Raw genomic sequence first — 25,446 nt, 5'->3', positions numbered from 1 at the left:
ATCCGCACTGCTTTTGTCAGTGTGGGTATGTGAGTTGGGGGTGTCCCCTGAAGAAGAGATGATCCAAGAGGTGGGTCCTAGCGTGCCCTGCTCTGAGGACCCTAAAATACAGAGTGGGGTCACCTGTGGTGTTGTCCTCAAAGCTGAGCCTGGCTGGGGGCCCTGTGTCAGTGCCTATGCACAGCGGGACAGCTGCTGCCTCAGGCAAAGCCCAGCAGGTGTCATTTGGTCTTAACATCTCAGCCCTGAGCCTGCTGGGATGTACTTGTACACATTTCCCTCTGTGATTTCTCTCCAGATGACAGCCCCCTACCTGGCCACCTACCCTGCTCAGCCCTGGACACTGTGGCTGGGCTACCTTCTGTCTTAGCCTCAAGTTTGTGCTTTCACTTGAACCCTGGCTCCCAGAGGGAGGCTGCTGCCATCTGGCTTGGCACATACCCGTTGCAGACATCTGTGTGCATGCACTGCAGGTCAAGTCTGCACCTGCCTGTGTGTTGCCCTGTGTGTTTACCTTCTGTGAGTGCAGCATCCCTGGATGGATGTCTGTGTGCTTGCACAGGGGCATGTCTTTGTGTCTGATGCTGTGCATGTGCTCAGTCCAACGTTTCCCAAGTCTCAATGCCCTCTTCTCTGGGGCTGAGGGAGGCAGCTGTTTTACTGCTTTCCAAAGTGTGGCTGTGCAGTGTCTGCTTCCACCCCAGCTCTGGGAACTGCCTGTCGCCACCCTGAGCCTCCCTTTGCTTCTCTTCAGGCTTCTTGCCCACAACCAAAACTGGGCCATGGCTGTGCCTGTGGACCTAGACTTCTCCCTGGCTCTGGCCTCTTACTTCCACCCATTTCTGTCATTAACATAGGCTGGAGCTGAGGCTCACCATCCAGGTGTGATCAGAGAAGAGCGTAAGCCCCAAGTTGTCTTAGAGCAAGGCCATGCTACAATGCTGAATGAAGCTCTACTGTCTTCTCCAGTTCTATGAATGAGGACACATAAGTGAGCCCGCACTCACATGTGACCCTCAGTGGTATTCCCCTTTGGAGAACCACCTTAATTTAGGGATTTCTGTGCTTTGAGAGTTGGGGTCTGTGTTTGTCTAGGGATTTTCTCTTGGCTGATCAAGAGCTCCAGAGGATAGGAATTGGCTCTTTCGTTCCTTTGTATGCTCACAAACGTAGTGTTATTTATTTTTTAAAGTGGGAATAAATTCAAGTTAAATTTACATGTAGACCTTTCAGGGGAGTTGGGAACACTCCTTGGACTGACTAGCTATGTCCCTTCCCCTGAGAGCTGTGAACCAGGAGGAAGCCAGATCTTAGGGGGTGGTCTGGGTGTGGATGCTCTGTGGTTTAGACCTGCCTGGAGTTTGAAGATCCCTTTATGGCAGGAAGTTCAGAGGCAGCTAACAGGGTATTTAATTTTGCATTATTGTGCCCCTAAAAGCAAATTCAGGACATTTTAAGGAATGTGTAGAATGCTAACCCCCAATGGAGCCAGGAGGGCCTGAGCTTGGTGTCATCAGAAGTCCATAGAGATGACATGGAGATCTTAGCTTCCCTTCCAGGGCCCATGGGCTCAGCTCTGAGCTCTTTCTCTAGAACCCACGGACTGGGTTCAGGTTTTGTTCAGGGACGTAGCTCAGGGTCAGCTGTCCACTGCCCTTCTCAGGGAGGGGCAGAGGCAGGGCAGCAGGTCTGTTCACGTCTGCATCTGCCTGCACACACATGTGTGTGCCTGGCCCCATGGTATAAGCCAGGTGGCCCTCAGGTATTGGGGAGACAGGAAGAGCTTCTCACAGTAGGAGCTGGGGCAGATACACAGATATGACTGATACATCTAGGCAGGAGAGTTCAAAGGTGGCACATGGTCCTGTTGGACATATTCCTGGTGATGGCTCTTATGGGCCTTGTTGGGCCCATACCCAGCCACAGGTGAAGCTCTGCCCTTTGCCCTTGCTCACAGCTTTTTAGTAGAGGACAACTCTGTTCGAGTGTGACAGGTGCTCCTGGGAGGGCAGGTGGGACAAAAGGAGGGACATATTTGCATTTGGTAGGTTTGAAGTGCTGTGGTACAAACAAGCAGAAATATCCTAGCAGCATGTGGGTACCTGGGCTGGAATGTAGGAGTCAGGCTGGGTATGGGGGCACCTACTTGTCAGCACCCTGGGAGATAGTACTGAGGCAAAAATCTGGGGTCACAAGTCATAGACATAGCAAGAGGAGGCCCTCAGCATGCCAGAGTGTGTGTGGAAGGGGCACTCAGTACAGAGTTGCTGGTGGGCCACAGGAACACTGGGCTGGCTGCAACACTCCAGGGGGACCTAGAAATTTCTCTTTATTCAAACAGGATGAAGAGGAGATGGAAGAAGCAGCCAATCAGAAGCTTGCTCTTCAAAAGGCCAAAGAAGTGGCCGAAGTCAGCCCCATGTCTGCTGCGAACATCTCCATTGCTGCGTAAGGCTCTCAGGAATAGATAGTGGGGATGGGGGGCACTGCTGCAGGGCCCCCTGGCTGGGCCCTCCCCAGGGCACCCCATCTAGAGGTGTATAAGAGCCTCAGAGCTGCAGTGAGAAGGAATGGTCCCTCCCTTGCAGCAGCCCCAGAGCAAAGGGGTCACCAGAGAAGCCTCTGGGACCTTCTCTCCACTTGGGCACAGGCAGATGTGGCTAGGCACAGCCCTCCTGCAGTGGGTGGGGTTGTCTCAGCCAAAGGCTCTCCTCCCTGACAGTCTCAGGGTGCTCTAGGGCCTTGCTCCATGCGGAGCCTGAGACTCAGCCAAAGGTAGGAGTCAACGTGCTGATTTATAAACAGCTTTTCAGAAATGTATTCTGTGAGCTGAGAGATTCTAGGTGGTATCTTACCCCAAGATACTTTATGTAGTTTCCAAAAATGTCTCTGCAAGTGTTTGGTATTGGGACAGAGCTCAAGGATGCTCCTGTGGGGAAAACTGGTCATCCTGAAGTTTCGCTGAACCTTAGGCACATTGCAGAAGCACATTTGGAGGTACTTTGGAGTTTGGGCAAAGTGACCAGACCAGGCCTAGAGCCTGGGAATGGAGGCAGGAAAGTCAGGCCCATGTCCTGGTCACATTATGGGCCACAGGAGAACAGAAATGCTCCCCGGCAGCTTGCTTTCAGGGCTAGGCTGGGTCTAACCCAGGAGTGGCTAGCTTGGTCTGGGTGCACACCCACCCCACCACACCCCCTGTTGCCCACGTTGGTTAGTGGGCCCCTGCATTTTAGCTGACCACTCTCCCTGGCTGTGGCACTCTGATCACAGATGAGGAGGTAACGTGGGTGTCTGCACTGCTAGGTAAGCAAGTTGGCGCATGGACAAGTGCATGGGAGTATAAGCCTGTGTGAGAGTTACACAGTGAGCATACGTGCATGTATACACCCATAGCAACCCTATTTCTGACTGGAGGTCACCAGGGAGATGACATTTGCAGAGGACCCGTCTCTTAGTCAAGCAGAAAGTAGCCTTTGGGGAGAAGCAGCTAGACGAGTTTTTAGCTCCTTGGGGGACTGAGAAAGGATGGGAGGGTCCCACAGTGGAGCTGGGTAGGCATGGACATGGTGGGGACTCACTGCTCAGCTGTCTAGTTGTTGTGATGTTTCATTGTCTGGACAATTCATTTATTTGTCCGGTTAGTGGGTTTAACTTGGTTACTTGGTCCTGGAGTTGCTGTGAGGAGGCTTCCAGGACTCAGCGGACCTCTCTGTCCCCTCCCATGCTGTGAGCCTCGCATCCTGGGAGCCTCGCATCCTGGGGGTGTCTGCTGTTAAGAGGGCAGTAGATAAGCACTTGGCTTGTCCAGCTCCTGGCCTCACTTAGGCCTCGTGTGCTCCTGTTTGGCGCTGGCCTTTTCTGCTGTTCCTTGTCCCTGGGTTTGCCTCCTGGCTCCTGCCTTCTCCTTGGAGTATGCCAGAGTGTCCACTCCTGACTGACCTTGGAGAAGAGGATATTGTAGTTCTAGGCACAGCCATGGAGAGTGTGTCAGCCTACCAGAAAAAGAAGTCTGGACACTTCCTCCTCTCCCACCCCCGTCTTCATTTGGAGACAGAACTATGTGGGAATGAGGCTGTTGTCTGGCATCCTCACATGCAAGGTACATGCGACACCAGTTGTTCGCCCAAGTGCCATGCTGATTCCTAAGTGGGAAAGGGCTTCTTTTCTCCGGAAGGGCATATGGGTCCAGAGCTGGGTGTTTGTGTCCCAGCCCTCACAGTCAGGAGGGGCTGGCCAGCCCAGGGCAGCCTGGGGTGTGTCCAGACATCAGCCCTGTGTTTCCTGCTCTTGGGTGAGCATGGATTTCTCAGGCTCTTCCTGGGATGCAGCTGTGGGCCTTCATCCTCAGAGCTGGGTCCTCAGTGCACTGTCAGTGACTGTCAGTCTGGTTCAATCACAAGGGACCCTGCAAGGGGTCATCTGGGGATGAGGAGGACCCCGGTATGGGTATGGGTATGGTATGCCCTGGGGCAGGTGGGTAGGGGTGAGAGGGTACTGCTCTTGCTTGCTCCAAGGGCAGAGAGCAGTGTTGTCGGTTGCTCCCACTCCTGCTGTCTCTTGTTCCGGAGGGACAGTGGGATAAGCTGCTACTCTCTGTGTTCCTTTCTATGCCTTGGAGCTATCGGCCTGAGATGGGAGCAGCACCCCTGACCTGGCCCTTGCTCTGCGCCTGCTACCAAGCTGCGTGTGTGGCTGTGGCAAGGCTATGGGATATTCTGAGAGGTGCCATGGGTGCTGAGAGGACCCACAGTGTCCTTGGGGTTTGAGATTTCTGGGTGATTCACTATCTAGCTTGACACAGATGGTGTCAGAGTCCTGCCTTGGAAGGCACTGGAGGTTGGGTACGGCTATGAGTGCCTTTGGCCTCAGGTGACAACTATGCCGGACTCCTGGGAGGGAGGGGACACTAAGCTCCTTGTCACCTCCTGGTTCTCTGGTGTCACCCTTCCTCCTCGCTCAGGTTTCTGAACACCATCTCTTAACACAGATGCACACAGACACACTCTCAGATATACACACATACAGAAGCACACATAGACACACACACTCTCAGACACACAGACGCACACATAGACACACACACTCTCAGACTCACACACAGACTCACAGACTTACAGACTCACACACATAGACTCAATCTCAGACTCACACACATACAGTAACTCGCACACATAGTCTCACAGAGTCATACACAGGCTTATAGATTCATACATAGAATCAGACACATACTGACACCCTCACATACAGACAGACTCACACACAAACTTATGCACAGGCTCACTCAGACTCACAGAGACTCACACACAGACTCTCACCCTTACACACAGAATCACACATGTTGACACACGCATATTTCCACTCAGACTCACATCTCTCACACATACTCATATACTCACAATGTCACACATTTGCTGATATTCATACTCATGATCTCATATACATCCAGACACTCATTCCTGCACTTAGAATCTTACATACTCTCACACATTTTCACACAATCTTACACACTCAGAGTTTCTCACACTCACTGTACAAGCCTATTGACACCCAGAGCCTGTAGGCAGGTGAGCTGCTTCAAACTTCTTGCAAATGTGGAAAGAACTTGGTCTTGAGCAAGCACAGCTAGAAACCTACCTGCCCCTGACCCACCCGGGGAAGTTAGCATGAAGGGAAATAGCTGTAAAGAGGTCTTGGTTTCTTTTTCTTGGTATTGGGAAAATGTCTAGAAAGTCACTTGGAAATGGGTGGAGTGACACCCAAAGGGAAGGTGGTTGGTGATATAACCTGATTCACCCCTGGAAGGTCTTTCAGAACTGGAAACACCTGGATTACAGCCTGGGAGCTGAGAGGCTGCAGTGGGTAACATGCTGCTGAGCAGGACCAGGCACTCCCCAGGAAGGCAGGGTGGTCCAGCAGTACCTCAGGGACTCAGTGCCCTGCCTCTGGCATCAGCCTACTCTGCTCCTTCTTGAAGACCAGGAGATTGTGTGGTCAGCCTGCCCAGCCCTACAGCAGTGTGGGGAGGACTCTTTGGCATTGAAGAAGCATTGCTGGCTCCTTTCAACCTGTCACCCTCCCAGGGGCAGTGTGCACTGAACATGGTGGATGGCCCCCGAGATAACAGCTTCTTATCTTCTAGCCATCATGGTTTTTGCTGTGTTCACATTTGAGCACACTTGGGATTGGTTCTCAACTTCTCTTTTACCTCAGGGTCTCGGCTGGTGCCTTCTGATGGATGCATCCCCGGCCTCCAGCCCAGGTGCACATGGCAGCCTGTGCCTGCATGGATGCAGCTCATAGGTGTTGCTAGTGTCTCTCAGGACTTTCTCTCTGGTTTTCTCACTTCTGTTTTGTTTTGTTTTTTGCATGTGCAGTTTTGTAAAGCAAACTCGAGTTACTGTATCTCGCAGCTCATCTGTCTCCAGCGTAAACTCACCGTGAGTTGCTCTGCTACGATATTCCATCCATGGCTTCATGATAAATACATGCAAACACCTTCCCTCCACTCCTAATTCTGCTTCCCCACCTCAAATCATTTGCTTGGTGGGGCAGCTCCAGGAAATACTTCTGTGGCCTGGGCAGGGAAAGGTGGGCTCGCTCCCTCATACCCCCAGGTCCTGCTTATAAGGTCACACTTCTGTGAGCTTAGCCCCTCTTCCTTTCCTTCCTGGTCTCTTGTCTTTTTGTTTGCTGTCTGGTTGTGTGCAGTCTCTCTGGTGTCTTAAGCATATCTGCTTCTCCTAAGTGGACTGGGTGCCATGGGCTCAGGTGTCCTTGCATTCCCATGAAGTCAGGCCCTGTGGGGAGGGATATCAGAGGGGGTTCTTTACGGGCTCTCTGGAGACATGCATGGGCCCCCAGCCCTTTTACTTGGGAAGGAACATGTCTACGATCCTCAGGAAGTCCTTGTACTAGAGAAGAGTAGAGCAGCTATCCAAGAGTGAAGCTATGGTCAACTAGTCAGAGTCCTAGGTAGAGCCCTCAAAACCCATATGGGAACAGCAGCCCTACTGGACTACCTGTCTTTGGGAAGCTCCTTTTGGGAAGTGCTCACAGGTGATGGTCTCTATGGGATTTCTCTTGAAGGTAAGGTTAGGCCCTACAGGTAAAGGGTCTCTGAAGTGGCCAGGTGTGTTCTCTGTATGCTGGTGGTGAGGCTTCTGCTATCCCTGCCTCAAGCTTCCTCGGGGGCAGTCAGCATAGAGCTGGGCTCAGTCTTCCCATGAGAATTGATTGTCTCTAGCTGTCTGATGTCTCATGGGGTAAGAAAGCACATCACATTCTAAATAACTAATCCACATTGTGGAATAAGATGCAGATGTTGGCACTGATGGTGTCACAGCCAAACTGCTTTACACTGTCAGCAGTTCTGTCTGATCTCAACCCAGAGACCTCAATTCAGGGCTGCAGAGACCCTCGAGCTCTTTTCTGAGTCCTGCCATCATCCATAGTACCTGGAGTGAGTATGGCTGAGCTGTCCTCCTAGGAACAGCTGGGTTGTGCCTACAAGCTAGGGCCATTATGGGAGCTAGTCCTTTGTGTGATTCTTAAAACAGCCCTTTTAAATAAGGACTTTGCCTATATGTGAGTGCGGTTTATGTGGTAAGCAGAGCAAAGGCAGAGACATCGACCAGGGTAAGTGCAGGCTAACTCAGATACCAGCAAGGAGAAACTGGGTACACATCCAGAGAGGAACCCAGGGGTACTGGATGAGTTACAAGCAGATGCAGATATTCTCTGTGGCAGCAGGGCCCAGAGTGGCAGATAGATCCAGAAGTAGCAGGCTGGGCAGAGCTGCACTGGGGCCAAAGTGGGTGGGCAGTGGCCCTTGCACAGGCTGCTCAGTGTCTTGCGCTGAGTAGTCATGAGTGAGGCCTGCCAGCCCAGTAGCATCCTTTAGTCCAGAGACAGCTTGGCCTATCTGGGTATTTCAGGTTGTTCCTAGGAGAGAAATAACCACATCTGAGGGCCAGTGCAGGGCAGAGTTGTGTGATCTGGAACCCATCCCCACCTGCACACACAGACCTGAGTGCCTAGCTGCTGTGTGTCCCTCGTCTTCATTGCCTGTCTTTTCTGACAGACGACTGTGATGCTGGTCACCAAGATGGTGGCTTCATCTGAACAGGCTAAACCCCTGCTGACCAAATGGCTTAGAGTGCAGGCCCATTTCGGGCGCTGGACTGATTGAGAGGCTTAAGGTGATGACCTACCATCAGCCCTCACAGGGCTCCTGGGCCTGCTGACTGCCCCTCATGTCTGTCTTTCATTTTACATGTTCAGTGTTATTGAGACTTGAGTCCCCCTGGGGGCAGGTGAGTCCTCTGTGGGCCTGTCTCAGGGCACCCATGGGAGAGGGGCAGCACAGCCTCCACACTGGGGCATAGGTGAAGGCCTCAGGCAGCAGCTGAAGCTGTGAGTTGGAGGTGGGCCCCGTGGGCAGTCCTGCTGGGCCCCTGCCTGAGCTTTTGCTTTCATACTTGTAACCCCTGGGAACTGCTTACCACACTGAAGCCTGGACTTCTGCAAAGGGACAGAACTTCTTGTCAGCTACCTTGGATGGGCTGGAACTGGGCTTTCCCCATGCCTGGCCATCTGTGTCTGCAGGTCAGAGTTGTGCTCAGCAGCTCAGGACCTAGAGCTGGTGGCCAGCTTGGGCCTATGCAGGCTGTACCCACACCTGTGCTGTTAGAGCAGGTGTTGTCAGGAGGACTTACATCTCCTTTTGATGCTTTCGGCCCTTTACCCTTGCATGTGTCTGATCCTGGATCCCTCAGCAACTCACTGTGGGACCCTCAGCAAGTCATGTCCTCTAGACTCAGTATCTTCAGTGAAATGGGTCAAGGGTAGCACCTGATTCTTGGGGGGTTGTAATGGCTGAAGGAAGTGGGCACTAAGCACAGAGTACTGTGTGGCTATTTTAAAGAAATAGATGCCATGGCCATGAGCATTGGTGGTGCTACCGCCACTACCAAGACCATCCAGAAGCCTCCAGAGGCTGAATTATCAGACTCTGGGCCCAGATGAGGTTTTTGGTTGGCAAAGGTAGGGCTGGAATCACCTACTTTGGTGGTTTTATTCATCAAAGAGCCCATAATGCAAAGGGCTTCCCACGTACCCTGGGTTGTGGAGTCCCATGCGTGACATGTGAACAGGGCAAGTGTCTGGGCCTATAAGGCTGAGGATGGATCAAAGCCTTTGGTAGCCAATGCACTGAGGGTTGAGTCTGGACCACCAACCACCTCTAATGCTGGTGGACACTGAGGGCTGTGTTCTGGCTCTGCCCCTGGTGGAGGGAAGGGCTGTCCTTGGAGCCAAGAGAGAGGAGGACATGGTGACAACAGAGGGGCTGTCGCTGACCCCAGACATGACTTCTGGGCTCCTGGGTATGCAGCCAAGTGTCATTTGCCTGGCTGGGGCTGACACCTTGGGGAGTAGGGCTCTGGTCACCCCTGGGAGACCAGATGCCCACTCTGTTCTCATTGGCTCTGCGTCAGCGTCACCCTCTTTCCCTGATCCCTTGCAGAGACTCTTTCTCCTGGCTGGAAGCTTTGCTCCTGAGGAGAGGTAGCCATGTGTCTAGCTCCTTCACTGGAGCAGAGGCAGCTCCCCAGGGAGGTGCCTGACTCCCATCTCTCCCTCAGTCCTGCCCATTTCTGTGAGGCCCTTCTCTCCAGAGCCTGGTCTTGCCTTGCTGGCCAGCTGCCCACTGGCCCCTGAAGCCTTTCTACCAAGCCTTGCTGGAGTCTAGCATTACTAACGCCCTGCACTCCTTGACCTCCAGTCCCTGCCCACTCTTGGGGACCCCCTCATCGTCCTCCTGACATATGGGTGCAGTCACAGTCTGCAGCCCGAGGGACGCCATGGGAGCAGGGCCCTGAACTCCATCCCCCACCTCCCCTGTGATCCTTTCTGCTTCCACTACAAGAGGTCTTGAGGGTTACTATAGGCCCTGCCCCCGCCCTTCTTCCTGCGCCCACTCTGCCATCCCTCCATTGCTATGTGTCCATCTGTGGCTTCCCCACGACAGACGTGGGCTGGGCGCCGGCAGGGCCGAGCTCACCACCTGTCTTCCCGCAGCAGGCAGCAGAACTCGGCCAAGGCACGCTCGGTGTGGGAGCAGCGGGCCAGCCAGCTGAGGCTGCAGAACCTGCGAGCCAGCTGCGAGGCGCTGTACAGCGAGCTGGACCCTGAGGAGCGGCTGCGCTTCGCCACCACGCGTCACTTGCGGCCCGACATGAAGACGCACCTGGACCGGCCGCTGGTGGTGGAGCTAGGCCGGGATGGCCCACGGGCACCCCCAGGGGGCAAGGCCCGACCCGAGGCCACAGATGCCACCGAGGGCGCCGACCCGCCGCGCAGGCACCACCGGCACCGCGACAGGGACAAGGCCGCTGCAGGGGAACCAGACAGAGCAGACGCCCCGAGGGCGGAGAGCGGAGAGCCCAGTGCCCGTGATGAGCGTGTGCGGCCCCACCGCAGCCACAGCAAGGAAGCCGCGGGCCCTCCGGAGGCGCGGGGCGAGCGTGGCCGGGGTCCAGGCCCCGAGGGCGGCCGGCGCCACCACCGGCGCGGCTCCCTGGAGGAGGCGACCGATAGGGAGCCCCGGCGCCACCGCGCGCACCGGCACGCGTGTGACCAGGGCAAGGAGGGCTCCGCACCCACGGCCAAGGGCGAGCGGCGCTCGCGACACCGGGGTGGCCCCCGGGCCGGCCCCAGGGAAGCGGAGAGTGGGGAGGAGCCAGCGCGGCGGCACCGGACACGGCACAAGGTGCTTCCTGCGCAGGACGCTGCCGTGAAGGAGGCCCCTGAGAAAGAGGCCGAGGTCGCTGAAGTGGACAAGGAGAAGGAGCTCCGGAATCACCAGCCCAAGTGAGTGAGCGTTTGGGGGGATGGTGGGGGGGAGACCCAGGGCTGGGGGGAGAGGTCCACGGGGTTAGGGGTGGAGATCCTGCCAGGGGTGGGAGCACTCCTGCCCTGCAGGGTGACTCGGAAGATGCTTGCGGCTGCTTGCTAGGCGTATCTGCCTTTATTTGAAGGCACACTTAAGGCAAGAAGGTCTGAGGGAAATTGTTGAGACTGGTTTGGGACACACTGACTTTGAAACAACAAAGTGGCCCATCAAGAAGAGAAAATGGGGGCCCACTGTGGAAGGAGAAACAGGAGCGCCTGAGGAGGCTTGCAGGCTAGGGTACCAGTACAGACCCCCCCACCCCACCCCCTTCAGGTAGCCAGGTCTGCTCCCTGTAGGGAGAGCTGAGGTCGCAGCAGCCTGCCAGCGGACACCAGATATCTCAGGCTTGCTGACTGGCAGCCAGAACATTTTACCTGGATCTGCAGCACCGACTAGCCCAACTCCAGGCTGTTTGTATGTACAGAGCTCCTGGGCTGAGCCTTCTGCCTAGTGGGGCGCCTGGTGGTGGGTGGCTGGTTAGGAAGAGGTCTTGCTCAAGACATTTTCACTCTGTACCCAATTCTGCTGCACATGCAAGAGGGCAATCCAGAAAGTATCTAGCTAGGCAGGTCCATGGTTCCTGTACTTCATGGCTGGATACTTTCTGGACAGACTTTGCTTATAGTATAGTGATGCCAGCTGTGCCGGCTCTGTGCTCAGGGCTTACAGGTGTAGGCCTCATCCCTACCTTTCAAATCTAAAGACACAGAGATGTACACAGGATGATAAAAACAATGCAAAAAAGCCAGAGTAGCAGAGGAGATATTCAGAAATGTACTTGGTCTAGAGAGAGGTTTAAGGAACTGGGTTTTGCAGAATGAATAGGAGTTTGGAGCCGTGCCAGATTCTGATGTACATTTTTGGTTGCAGGGAGCTGCACTGTGACCTGGAGGCCAGTGGGACAATGGGTGTGGGCCCTGTGCACACACTGCCTAGCACCTGTCTCCAGAAGGTGGAGGAGCAACCAGAGGATGCAGATAATCAGCGAAATGTCACTCGGATGAGCAGTCAGCCCTCAGACCCAAGCACCACAGTGCACATCCCAGTGACTCTGACGGGCCCCCCTGGGGAGACCACGGTGGTTTCTAGTGAGTATCTCCCTATACCAGTAGGGCAGGGTCCACCTTGTGCAGGTCCAGCTATCCCTATGCCTCCTGCTTGGGTTCTAGTTGAGGACACAGAATGCCTCTGAATTGTTCTCCAGCTAGAGAGAAAGTCCTTTGCTGCCAGCATCTGTCACTTGTTATCCCTTTGACTTCTAGTGCCCCAGAATAACTGAGGTTAAGCTCCATTCTCCTTCCCTCAAAAAATATTTGCAAGTTGCCAGCTAAGTTTCAGGCATTGTTTTAGAGTGTCAGGAACACAGGAGGAGGGAGCCTGTCTCGTCAGGAAGATAAGACCACAAAGTGGTCACAATTCTTTTTAGTTGCAGAGAAGCTGCTAAAGAGTGGCTGTAGCCTTGCCTGGAGCTGAAAACTGGTGGGTGAGAAGATTCTCAGTAGCCCTTGTCCCTTCTGTTCACATGCAGGTACAGCCCCTGCCCTGAAGTTTCTCTCAGGCCTTTGCTTGGTTGCTGTCTTTCTTCTTGCTCTCTCATGTGCCCTGAGGGCACAAGTGAATGAGACGTCCTTTCTGGGCCTGCACAATGGCTCACATCTGCAACCCCAGCACTCTGGGAGGCTCAAGTGGGAGGATCGCTTGAGCTCAGGATTTTGAGACCATCCTGAGCAAGAGTGTCTCTACTAAAAAATAGATGGGAGGCTGAGGCAGGATCTCTTGAACCCAGGAGTTTGAGGTTGCTGTGAGCTATAATGATACCACTGCATCCTAGCCTGGGCAACAGACTGAGACTCTGTTTCAATTTAAAAAAAAAAAAAAGCCTTTTCTGTCTTCAAGTCAATGTAGTAGGCAGAGACCTGAAGCTAACAATCACAGCTGCTCACACAGTGGACATGTGACATGGTTATTTCATGAGCATCCAAGAGGAGCTGTCCCCTCTAAGTACAAAGGACACATTCCAAAGGGGTAGGAGAGAGGCTATAGTAGCAGGATTCACACGGAGTGCTGGATGAAGCATTTAGGTCTCAGGTGGGTGGGATAAACCCAGTCAGCTGCCTCTATACGCACACACATTTGCAGATGCACCTGCACACCAAAACACATGTGCCTGCTGTCTCTTACTCAGGGGCTCTCACCTGGGCCTGTGGACCAGTGCATGATCCTAGGCATAACCGAGGAAGGCCGCAGGCTCTAGCTGCTCCATATTCTCTTTCTGTTTGCATTCTTAATCCATTGTCTGGGTTACTTCCTTTCGGCACAAGAGAGTCTTTGTCTTTCCTGCTGCCTCCTCTGATTCTCTCTGGGTTAGCTTGAGGGCCAACCCTGGTCTCCACCTGGCTTTTATCCACAGGAATCCAGATGTGACCCTTGCCCACTTTCCCCATTTCCTTTCCACCACCCTTGCTGGCAACCACTGATCTTTTACTGTCTCCATATTTTTGCCTTTCCAGAATGTCATAGAGTTGGAATCAAATAGTATGCAGCCTTTTCAGATGGGCTTCCTTCACTTGCCAATATGCTTATTCCTCTATGTCTTTTTGTGGCTTAATAGCTTTTTTTTTTAAGCACTGAATTAATATTTCAATGTCTGGATGTACCATAGTTTGTATACTCATTTATCTATTGAAGGACATCTTGATTGCTTCTAGTTTTCAGCTATTATGAATAAAACTGCTATAAACATTTATGTTCAAGTTTATTTGTGGACATAAGTTTTCAGCTTACATATATAAATCCCTAAGTATATGGCTGTTGGGTTGTATGGTAAAACTATATTTCTCTTATAAGAAACTGCCAGACTTTCTCTGAAGTGTCTGCATCATTTTGCATTCTTACCAGTGATAAATAAGATTTCCCGTCACTCTGTATCCTCACCAACACTGAGTGTCAGTGTTTTGGGTTTCAGCTGTTCTAATTAGACATGTAGTGGTATCTTGTTTAATGTGAGATTGCATGCTAACATATGTGCATACACATACACACTCTTTTCATATGCTTGCCACCTGTTATGATCCTCTTTGATGAGGTTCCTATTCAGATCTTTTGTCCAATTTTTATTTGGTTGTTTATTCTCTAATTGTTGAGTTTTAAGAGTTTTTTGTATGTTTTGGATGCAAATCTTTTAGCATATATGTGTTTTTGAAGGATATTTTCCTAGTTTGTGACCTGCGTTTTCATTCTCATGATGTGTGGTATTTGGTTGTTAATGTTGAGGAGTGTGGTTTAATCTGGTCTCTGTTATTATGTCTGCTAGAAGCAGAAATCCAGGCTTTTTATATGATATTTATATGATAATTCTGTATCCTGCTGAATCTTCACAATTATTAGTTTAGTGTTGATTCTCTTTGTTTTCTCCAACTATTATCAAAAGAAATCTGCAAATACAGTTCTAACTCTTCCTTTCTGAGTCTCAGGTCTCTCATTATTTTTTGGTCTATTTTACTGTCAGATAACAATGGAGTTTTAGTGGGTTCTCTTGTGCTATTTCTGTCTACATTAAGTGAGATTTTGGTTTGGGGCCTGAAGAGTGTGTATGTGTATGTAAAATCATGTTATGGTAACCATTAATTCCTAGTTCAGTAAGTGTTTTTATCTGGAGTAGATGTTGAATTTTGTTGAAGGCCCTTTCAACATCCATAGAGATCATGTCTTTTCTATCTTAAAATATGGAGGTTTATAGTAATAAACAAAACTATCTTTACAATCATAGAATAAACTCAATTTGGTTTATTTATATCATGTTTATTTTTAGTGTGCTGTTGGATTCCATTTAATATTTTATGTAGGATTTTGGGTTGATATTTTTAAGTGAGATATGTTCTTTAGCTTTCTTATATTACATTCAAACATCATAATGTTTAGAAATCAATCCCATATAGTTATCTCTTGCTTAACTTCACTGCTCCATTCCTAAAAATCAAATGTTCTGAATAGGAGTCTCATTTCCATAATTTAAAATGGTAAAAAATTATAAGGGGTTATATGTTAACTAAAAATCCCCAATGTAAATTATAATCAAAGCACTGTTAAAGAATGAAAAGTAACAAACTATCATATTAGGACATAACATGTTTAGCATATTTTTTCCTGACCCCTAGTTAAAATACCTATTAATAAACCATTGCTTGGACACCTCCTTTATTCAAACTTATGCTTTTCAAAAGCATCCACACATGATTCTGATAATCTGCCAACAATTTGGAATTTTGCCTGAGGATTTTTTCCCACATTATTTTGTTAAAAACATTGTATTGAGTTTTGAGGTTGTGTACATTTTTCCTACATAAGCATTAGCCAAAAAGTCCATCATTGCAAAAGAGATTTATATGCTTTGAAATTTGGAGCTATAATGAGAGCTATATACTGTATGTGTTTTCCTGAAGTAGGAACATTATAAAACTTGAAGGCAGTCTACTGGGAAACCTCACCTGAGGAGATAGTCTGTGAGATGTTTATGTTCTTGGCTCATAAAAAGAAGTAGGATGTTTTTTTCCTGTGCTCTGGAGTAGTTCAAGCAGCATTGGAATTATTTGGGTTTTAGATATTTGGTAGAATTCCCTTGTGAAATCACTGATGTTTGGTCTTTTATTATAGAGCAGTACTTTGATAATTTATTTATTTCTATATGGATGTTAGTCTGTTTAAAGATTATTGTCTCCTGAGATGACTTTGTTAAATTACATTTTTCTTAAAAAGCATTGATTTGATCTAGGTTTCTCAGTTTATTTACATAGAAGTATGAGTGGCTACAGTTTTGTTTTTAGTTTCCCTCTGTTTCAGTGTGTTTTCTCCCTCATCATTTTTATCCTTTGTGTTTTCCTTTTTTTAAAAAAGTGAACTATTCATTTATATTTTTTTCATAAAAAGAAAGCCTTTTATTAGTATCACTGTGGTCTTGTTGTTAAAATCATTACTTCCCTTTATTGTTATTATTACTTCCCTCTAGCTTTCTGTTGTTTTACTTTGTTGTTAGTTTTCTAGTTTCTTGAGTTGGATATTTTATTTAGTTTAATTTTATTACTAATAAATAATTACTAATTTAATTGTATGTTACAGATTCTGATTTGGCTTCTTTTATCAAACTTTAAAAGTAAAGTTTTAGAAGTAATTTCGGCATGTATTTGCTTTAGGTATGTGTTTGTGGATTCTTTGGGATTTTGTATGTGATGATAAGGTCACCTGCAAATGAAATTTTAGTTTTGTCCTTTTCCATATGTGCCTTTGTTCCCCTCCCTTCCTTGGCACGTGTCTGGGGAGGCTGTGGGGAGTAATGTCCTGCCTTAGGGGGCACTCAGTTTCCCACCTAAGTTTTTGGGTGTTGTTTTTGTAGGTGTTTTTTTACCAACTAGAGGAAGTTCCTCTTTATTCCTGTTTTTTTTTTTTTTTGACAGTTTCTTATACATTTGATACAGCATTTTTTTTCTGTAAGGTAGTTTATATTGATTGGTGTTCAAATATCAAACAAGCCTGAACCCTGGGATAAGCCCTACTGGTTATTTGTGTATAATTTTTCCTGTATATTGCTGAATTCTATTTGCTAATAGTTTGTTAGGAGTTTTGCTGCTATATTCATGATGGATATTGGTCTGTAATTTCCTTTTTTAGGCTGTCTTTGTCTGGTTTTAGTATCAGAGTAGTACTAGATTTATAAAATAGTTTGAATTGTCTTTGTCTGATTTTGGAATCAGAGTAATATTGGATTCCTAAAATGTTCTGAGTTGAATGGAATTGTTCCTTCTGTTTTTTGGAGGAGATGCTGTTGAACTCATGTTAATTCTTCTTTGAATGTTTGGTAGAATTTGCCAGTGAAACATTTCTTTTTTGAAAGTTTTAAGTTACAAATTCACTTTTCTTAATAGATATAGATAGGGCTGTTGGGTGAGTTGTGCCCAGTAATTTGTGCTTTTTGAGGAATTGGTCCATTTAATTTATCTAATTTATGTGTACAGTTTGTAGTATTTTGTTACTGTCCTTTTGAAATCAGCATGATTTGTAGTGGCAGCTGCTGCTTACTTCTGATATTGGCAATTTGTTGCCTTTTCTCTTTTATCTTTGTCAGACTTGCTAGAATTTTGTTAATTTTATTGATCTTTTCAAAGAACCACATTTCCTCTACTGTTTTTCTGTTTTTAAGTTTCTTTTGATTTCTTTTCCTTACTGCTCTCCTTTCTGTTTGCTTTAGGCTTAAAACTCCTTTTTAGTTTCTTAAGGTGGGAGCTTAAGAAACTTGCAAACATTTAGTTTTGTGAGTTTCCCTCTTGGCACTGGTTTAACTGCGTCCCACAGGTTTTCATATTACATATTTTCACTATTGTTCACTTCTACTTAAAAAATTTCACTTGGGACTTCTTTTTGACTCTTGGATTATTTAGAAGTATGTTGTTTGGTTTCTAAGCATTTGGGGAATTTTCCTGTTTTTTTGTTAGTTTGATGATTAGTTTGTGGTCAGTGAACACATTCGTTATTATTTTATTTCTTTTAGTTTGTTAAGGTCTGTTTCATGGCTTAGGGCGTGTCTTGATCTGTATTCTGTGAATGTTTGGAAAGAGTGTGCGTCCCACATTAGCTGGACGCAGTGACAGTGAGGTGCTCTTGGCTGGTGGTGTTACTGGTATCTCTGTCTGCTCACTTCCTGTCTTGATCTATCAGCTTTTTGTGAAGGGGTGGGGGTTCAGGTCTCCAGCTATAAAGGTGGTTTTATCTATTTCCCTTAAGTTTTGTTTCATGTATTTACAGTCCTGCTGTTGGGTGCATACACATTTAAGGTTTCTGTCTCTTCTTAGTGGATCAGCCCTTTAATCATTGTTTAATATCTTTCTCTGTACCTTGTAGTTTTCTTTGATCTGAAGTCTGTCTGATACAAATATTCTTTCAATTAATGTTTGCATGGTATGTCTGTTTTTAAACTTAATTTCAACCTAGCTATTGAGATATATTTGAAGTTTCTTTTCTTTCTTTTTTTTTTCCTTTGTTGCAGTTGTCATTGTCGTTTAGCTGTCCCAGGTTGGGTTCAAACCTGTCAGCCTGGGTGCATGTGGCCGGCACCCTACCCATTGAGCTACAGGCGCTGCCCAGAAGTGAGTTTCTTATAGATAGGATAGTAGATCGTGTTTTTAATACACTCTGTCACTTCCATCTTTTATTTCACACCTTTAGACCATTTATATATTATTTGTTTGTTTATTTACTTCAGTAATAGGGCCTCACTGTGTTGCCTAGGTTGGAGTAGTGAACACTGCTCACTGTAGCTTCAAACTTCTAGGCTCAGGCGATCTTCCCACCTCAGCGTCCAGAGTACCTGGGACTGCGGGAGCATACCACCATGCCCTGCTTATTTTTTTTTTTTTCCTTCCTTTTAGAAATAGGGTCTTACTATATAACCCAGGCTAGTCACAGACTCCTGGCCTCAAGTGATCCTCCTGCTTCAGCCTCCCAAGTAGCTGAGATTATAGGTGCCTGCCACTGTGCCCAACTACTGTTTACATTTAATGTAATTATTGATATATTAGAGCTTATGTCTGCTATTTTAATTCTTGTTTTCCATTTGTTTTCTCTGTTTTTCATTTCTCTAGTTTCTTTTACTTCTTTTCATGTGGGTTACTTGAGCATATTTTACAGTTCTATTTTAATTTATCTATAGTATTTTTGAGTGTATCTCTCTTATAGGTTTTTCTAGTTGTTGCCCTAGGTGTTACATTTTATATACATAGTTTACCCTACACAGTGGTGTTGTCATTTTCCCAGTTCATGTGAAATAAAAACTTTACCTCTCTTTACATCTCTTTTCTGCCCCCATTTATAATATAAATGTCTTAAATTTTTCCTCTGTATACATTGAGAACCACATCAGAGTATGTTATAATTTTTGCTTCAGTTGTCAAACATAACTCATAATTATAAAACTCAAGAGAAGAAAAGTATGTTGTATTTACCCATATCCATATTTTTACTCCTATTATTCTTTATTCCTTTCTGATATTCCAATATATCTTCTTTCATAATTTATTTTCTATTTAGAGGACTTTCTTTTAGACATTCTTTTAGGGTAGGTCTGCAGGTTACAGATTCTCTTAGTTTTCCTTCATCTGAGAATATCTTGATTTTCCCTTCATTCCTGAAGGATATTTTCACTGGGTATAGAATTCTGGGTTGACAGTTCTTTTTTTTTCAGCACTTGAAAAAACGTGTGCCTCTTCCTTCTGACCTCCATGGTTTCTGATGAGAAATCCACTGTCATTCGAATTGTTTTCTTCCTATAGGTAAGATGTTGTTTCTCTCTCACTGCTTTTTCAAGGTTTTTTTCTTTGTCTTTGTATTTCAGAATTTGATTATGATGTGTTTTGGCGTGAGTTTCTTTAAGTTTATCCTGTTTGGGGTTCATTCAACTTCTTGAATCTGTAAGTTTATGTCTTTTGCCAAATATGGAAAGTTTTCATCCTTTATATCTTTGAATACTTCTTCATCTTTGCCCCTTTCTCTTTTTGTTCAAGGACTCTGATGAAGTGAATGTTAGATCTTTTGTTATAGAAAAGATGAATACAGGCCCCTGAGCTCTATTCACTTTTTTCAGTCTATTTTCTCTCTGTTGTTCATATTGGATAATTTCTATTGTTCTATCTTCTAGTTCACTGATTCTTTCCTCTGTGCCCTCCATTCTTCTGTTGAGCCCATCTGTTGAGTTTTTAATTTCAGTTATTGTGTTTTTCTGTTCCAAAGTTTCCATTTGGTTCTTTATATCTTCTGTTTCTTTGCTGAGATTTTCTGTTTTTCATTTGTTTTAAGTGTTTTTCATTTATTTTTAATTATCTGTTAAGCATTTTTATGATGGCTGCTTTAAAAATCTTTTGTCAGTTAATTTTAACATTTATATCACCTTGGTGTCTTGTGAGTATCTTTCTCATTTAAGTTGAGATTTTCTTGGTTCTTGGTCTGATGAGTGAATTTTGATTGAAACCTGGACACTTTGGTATTATGTTGTAAGTCTCTGAGTCTTATTTAGATCTCCTGCTTTAGCTGGTCTGCTGTGCTTCCACTGCAGCAAGGGCAGTGCTGGGAGTTGCCCTAGTATTGCTAGAAGGGGTGGGTGAATTTGATCTCCATCAATACTGGGTGGTAGGGGGGTCTTTGTTACCACTGGGCTCCCCCAGGATGCCACTCTCCCAGCTGGACTGTGAGAGGTAGATGTGCCTTGTTACTGCCACCCATGTGGCTGCCACTCACATAGCAGGGTTGACCTTATTCCCTCCAGGTAGTGGGGAGGGTGCGGGTTCTCCACTAGGATGTGCTGTCCTGAGTAGGGGAGAGGATGGGTCATTAATACTGAGTGCTCCCCACAAGGCCCTCTGGCATTGTGCAGGTCAAGGTCTTGCTATCACGGGGCAGGAATGGAAGTCCCTACTCCCTTGGAGACCAGAGACTTGGCTTTCCTGAGACCACCTCATTACAAATGGTGAGGGTGGAATTCTAGGCTCTGCACAGTCTCTGTTGAGGTAAGTGGAGGTTGCAGTATCCCTGTGGAGCTTGGCTGTGAGTTCTCTGTTTTGCTAGCCTTCCCTTTCCTAGTCCGTTCACTAAGGAGAGCTGATTTTTTTTTGACTTTTACAAATTTGTGCCTGTTGGCATTTCTGAGTCGCCAGCTTCTTTGGCCCAAGTTGAGGGTGTATGGGGCATTAAAGAAAACTACAAAAAGAAAAACTTTTTGTAGAAAAACTGTTGCATTGTTTCTCAGGTCCCAAGGTCCCTAGCCAACCTGCTGCCTTCTTTCCACCTTTCAGAATGTTCTCATATTTGCCTTGTATGTGATATCCAAGAATCTTATATAGAGTAGCACCCTTGCCCAAGGGTTCACTTTCCTAGGTTTCAGTTACCCGAGGTCCACTGCAATCTGAAAATGGCCATTATTAAGTAAAATAAGGGTTACTTGAGCACAAACACTATTACACCATCTCAGCTTACACGATGGCTAATGACTAGAGGCGACTGGTGCAGAAAGAAGTAGGATGGCATGACATTTCATCACACTACTTAGAACAGCAGGCAGTGTAAAACTCGTAAATTGTTTATTTCTGGAATTTTCCATTTATATCACAATGCCTATGATTCACCTCCCTTGATCCCATTTCATAGGCATTTTATCATCTTACGTCGTCATAAGAAGGATGAATATAGTACAGTGAGATATTTTGACAGAGACCACATTTGCATAGTTTTTATTGCAGGATATTGTTATGATTTTATTATAAATTGTTGTTAACCTCCTACTATGCCTAATTTATAAGTTAAAATTTATTGTATATATGTATATATAGAATAAAACAGTATTTTGAGGGTTCATTACTATCCAAGATTTTGGTCATGCACTGGGGGTCTTGGAATGTAGTCCCCACGAGTAAATGGGGATGACTGTATTTGCTGTGCTTAGCAGAGTGGATAAGGCAGTACTTCTGTTCTCTTCAGAAGCTGAAGTCTTGAGTTAATATTTATATGTAATGTGAGATAAGGATTGAAAGCTTTTATTCCTCCTTTAATGGATGTCCAATCATTCCATTACCATTTTTTGAAAGGATTATCGTTTTCCCATTGTATTACTTTTGGCACTTTTGTCAAAAATCAATTGATAAGTATTATTTTATTTCAGGAAAAAATTCTGAGATTATTGGTTCTATTATACTGTATTATTTTTGTATTTCAGACATTCCAGGTGTGCAAACATTGGCTCTCTGTTGCCTGTCTTGTCTATGACTTTATTTCTGATCCTTTAAAAAGCTCATTTCATATTATCCTCTTGGCTTATCTCACACCTATCTTCCTTTTCTGTTGATAAACTTTTCAGTCATATCTGTTCTCCCTTGGACTCCTTGTTCTTTCTGAGGTAATCTTGTCTTTCTCTTTAATTTTCTTTCTGAGGTGATTTTGTCTTATTTAATTTCTCTTTAGTGCTCATCCCACATCTTCTAGTTGTCTTTCCATTTTATTTTGAGCTTTTGAATCTGATTTGTAGTAAACTTTCCTATTAGCATTGCTTATTCAATTATATTTAATTCATGTTGAAAAGTTATGTTAGTTTTCCTCTACTTTGCAGGGGGTGTTTTGTAAAATTTTATTAGCTGCAAAGTTTTTATCCTTCCTTTCTACTTTCTTCTTATAGAAGCTTTTCCAGATAATGATAAACTATGTAAATTTTCCTGGACCAGCAATTACATGTGACTATGTGGAGGGGAGGGTAGAGGTCTGGGTAACGTTCTTGCTTTCTAGTTCAAGAAGATCCTCTTTTTGGGGAGGGGGTAGAGTCTTGCTCTGTTGCCTAGATGGTAGAGAGATGTCATCATAGCTCACACCAGCCTCCAACTCCTAGGCTCAAGCCATCCCCTTGCCTCAGCCTCCCAAAGTGCTAGAAGTATAGGTGTGAACTACTCTGCCTGCCTGAAGTGACACCTATTAGTACAGTGAAATCTGATTTGTTTGGATTGGGAAAAGAGGTTTGCCTAGTTTGACTAGGTCATACCTCTATAGCCCTTGACCACATACATTTACATCTCATCACCTTGCCACCAAACGCCCCTTTCCATTTTGAGCCTCTCTTTTTCTTGTTTTTTTTTTTTTTCTTTTATTATTACCATTTTTTTGGAGACAGCCTCACTTTGTCATACTGGGTAGAGTGCCATGGCATCATAGCTCACAGCAACCTCAGACTCTTGGACTCAAGTGATCTTGCCTCAGCTTCCTCAGTAGCTGGGACTACAAGTGCCCACCACAATGCCTGGCTATTTTTAGAGACCAGGTCTTGCTCTTGCTCAGGCTGGTCTTGAACTCCTGAGCTTAGGCAATCCATCTGCCTCAGCCTCCCAGAGTGCTAGGATTACAAGCATGAGCCACCATGCCCAGGCCCTGAGTCTCTCTTTTTCCTCTAGAAGCTTGTTGAGGTTGCCGCCTTAGCCCCCGGGCTGTCCAGGCCACTTCCTCTCAAGTTAGTTCCAGTGCTGGGCTCCACCAGCTCCTAGATGGCTCTTGGTAGTTCTCAATTTAGGGTGGAGTCCCTCTTCTAGGGTGAATAGCAGTTAATGTCTACATCTCCTCCCAGCCCCCTGTCAGTGTCCACACCCCTATTAATGTCCACATTCCCCCCCCATTAATGTCCACCTCCCCGCATCTAACCCGGGTCACTAGGGCCCTGCTGGGCTCTGCTCTCCTCCACACAATCCTGGCCTGATTTCACTTTGAGAATTATTTTAATTGCATATTATAAGCTTTGAAATACTGGTTTCTTGTTTTAAGGCTTTTTTCCAAGTATAGAAAAGAAATCTTTTCCAAGATTTCTTATTTGATTTATATATTATTTATAAGTATGGTTTTAAATTTCCAGTTGACAGGGTTTTCCATGTTGGTTTTTTCTCCCTTCTTTTTGCTGTTGATTTCATTATTCTCTCTCATCTTTCATCACTTCTATTTCAGATCATACATTTGGATTTTTTTTTCTTTCTTTCTTTTTCCCTTTTGCTTGAAGAACATCTTTCCTAACTTTGTTTAGGTTGAGTGGTGGTAAGTTCTCTCATCTTGCCTGAGTGATCTTTGCCACTATTATTAATTCTACTTCACATGGAATTCCAGTTTGTTATTTTCTCTCAGGATGTTGAGACTGTTCCACTATCTTCTGCCTTCTGTTGTTTCCTTTGAGAAGCCAGTTGTCAGTCTGAATTGTTTCTCCTTTGTATGGCTGTGTCTTCTCTCTGTGGTTGCTTCAATAAAGTCATATTTATTATGGAAGTTGAAATACACGAGGAGGCAAGGGCAAGTGACTTCTGCCTTCTGTCGCCTACCCTCAGCAGCTGCCCACGCTTTGCCAATCTTGTTCACTTACACTTTCTCTTGCTTTTCTTGTATCATTTTTAGGCATAAATATGCCAGTAAGCATCTCTAATAATTAAGGATTTAACATAGTCACAGTAGCTCTTTCTTTTTTTTTTTTTCCTGAGATGAGGTCTCTCTATGTTGCTCAGGCTGGAGTGCAATGTTGTTGTCACAATTCACTGCAGCCTCCAAATCCTGAGCTCAAGAGATCCTCCTGCGTTGGCCTCCCAAAGTGCGGAGATTTCAGTAATGAGCCACTGCACCCAGCCATTTTATTATTATTCTTTACCATATTGGTAATGGTTCCTTGGTATTATCCAATCTATTCTAGGTTTAAACTTTACCAGTTATCTCAAAAATAACATTTTACAGATGGTTTGTTTGAATCAGGATCCAAACAAGGTTTACTCCTTTGAGTTTGCTTCATTTTGAAAACGTCTCTTTTAGGCTATGATGATTTTCTCTTTTCTTTGTGCCATTTATTTGTTGAAAAAAAAACCATATCATTTATCCTGTAGAATTTCCCACATTGTTGATTTGATTGACTGCATCATGGTGTCATTTAGCAAATTCCTCTGTCCTCACTTTATCCTGCTACTGGTAATTTAGACCTAGGACAGAGCTGCTGAGCTGTGGCACCACTGAAATTCTGTTGTTGGCAGCTGTCCTGAGCATCTCAGGGTGTGTAACAGCACTCCAGCTTGCACTCACCAGATGCCCCAGATGGTACCAAAGTCACCCATTTGTGAAGCACAGATCTAGAGACTTGGTTAGAAAGAATTGAGGCCATTTCTTTTGTAAGCATCACAGGTGGTGGTATGCACTTGCTGTTGTGTTTGAAATGTACAATATAGTATAAAAACATTCTAAAAGATTACTAACCAACTATTATGTAGTATATACATTGCTAAAATAGAGAACTATGTGCTTCTGAATTTCTTTTTTAAGAGCTTATTTCTTGCTTTCTTTAAAAAACTTTCTACTGAAATATATAAGCAGTTATCTTTAATTCTTTCCTTTTTTGTGTGACAGAGTTTCACTATGTCACCTTTGGTAGAGTACTGTGGAGTCACAGCTCACAGCAACTTCAAAGTCCTGAGCTCAAGCAATCCTGCTCCCGCAGCCTCCCAAGTAGCTGGAACAACAGGGGAACTACACCACAATATCTGCCTAGTTTTTCTATTTTTGGTAGAGGTGGGGTCTCACTTTTGCTCAGGCTGGTCTCCAACTCCTGAGCTCAAAGGACCCTCCTGCCTCGGCCTCCTAGAGTGCTGGGGTTATAGGTGTGAGCCACTGTGCCTGGCCAGTCCCCTTTAATTCTAGTGATTTTTGTCTCAATGTGAACATGGCTCCCTGAGCTTTTTTATTTTTAGGTAAGCATTTGCCAAGTATATATTTTTTCATCTTTTGAATTTCAGCCTTTATGTGGCTTCATATTTTGGGCTTGTTGTTTGGAAACTACATATTTTACAACTGTTATTTTATAAAATCTCACTGAATCTTTGTCATTTAATTGCCCAATTTAGTCTGTTCATAATTATTATGACCAGTAATTTACTTGGACTTTCTTCATCCATCTTAGATTA

The 25,446-nt window shown here is 45.8% G+C and overlaps 1 protein-coding gene across 1 annotated transcript in view; it reads left to right on the top strand.

Annotated features, from left to right (window-relative positions):
- CACNA1B (calcium voltage-gated channel subunit alpha1 B) overlaps positions 1–25,446 on the top strand; it is a 221,174-nt gene that overhangs the window by 101,842 nt on the left and 93,886 nt on the right. The window contains exons 18-20 of the mRNA XM_003794791.2: positions 2,342–2,448; positions 10,081–10,872; positions 11,825–12,042. Coding sequence (XP_003794839.1) covers positions 2,342–2,448; positions 10,081–10,872; positions 11,825–12,042 — 1,117 coding nt within the window. The remainder of the gene's footprint in view (positions 1–2,341; positions 2,449–10,080; positions 10,873–11,824; positions 12,043–25,446) is intronic.

Source organism: Otolemur garnettii, unplaced genomic scaffold (assembly GCF_000181295.1).
Source record: "Otolemur garnettii isolate 467f Iridium unplaced genomic scaffold, OtoGar3 scaffold00087, whole genome shotgun sequence".
NCBI classification, from domain to species: Eukaryota; Metazoa; Chordata; class Mammalia; order Primates; family Galagidae; genus Otolemur; species Otolemur garnettii.
The sequence above is the reverse complement of the archived record's forward strand: the minus strand, read 5'-3'. Positions and strand labels throughout refer to the sequence as shown.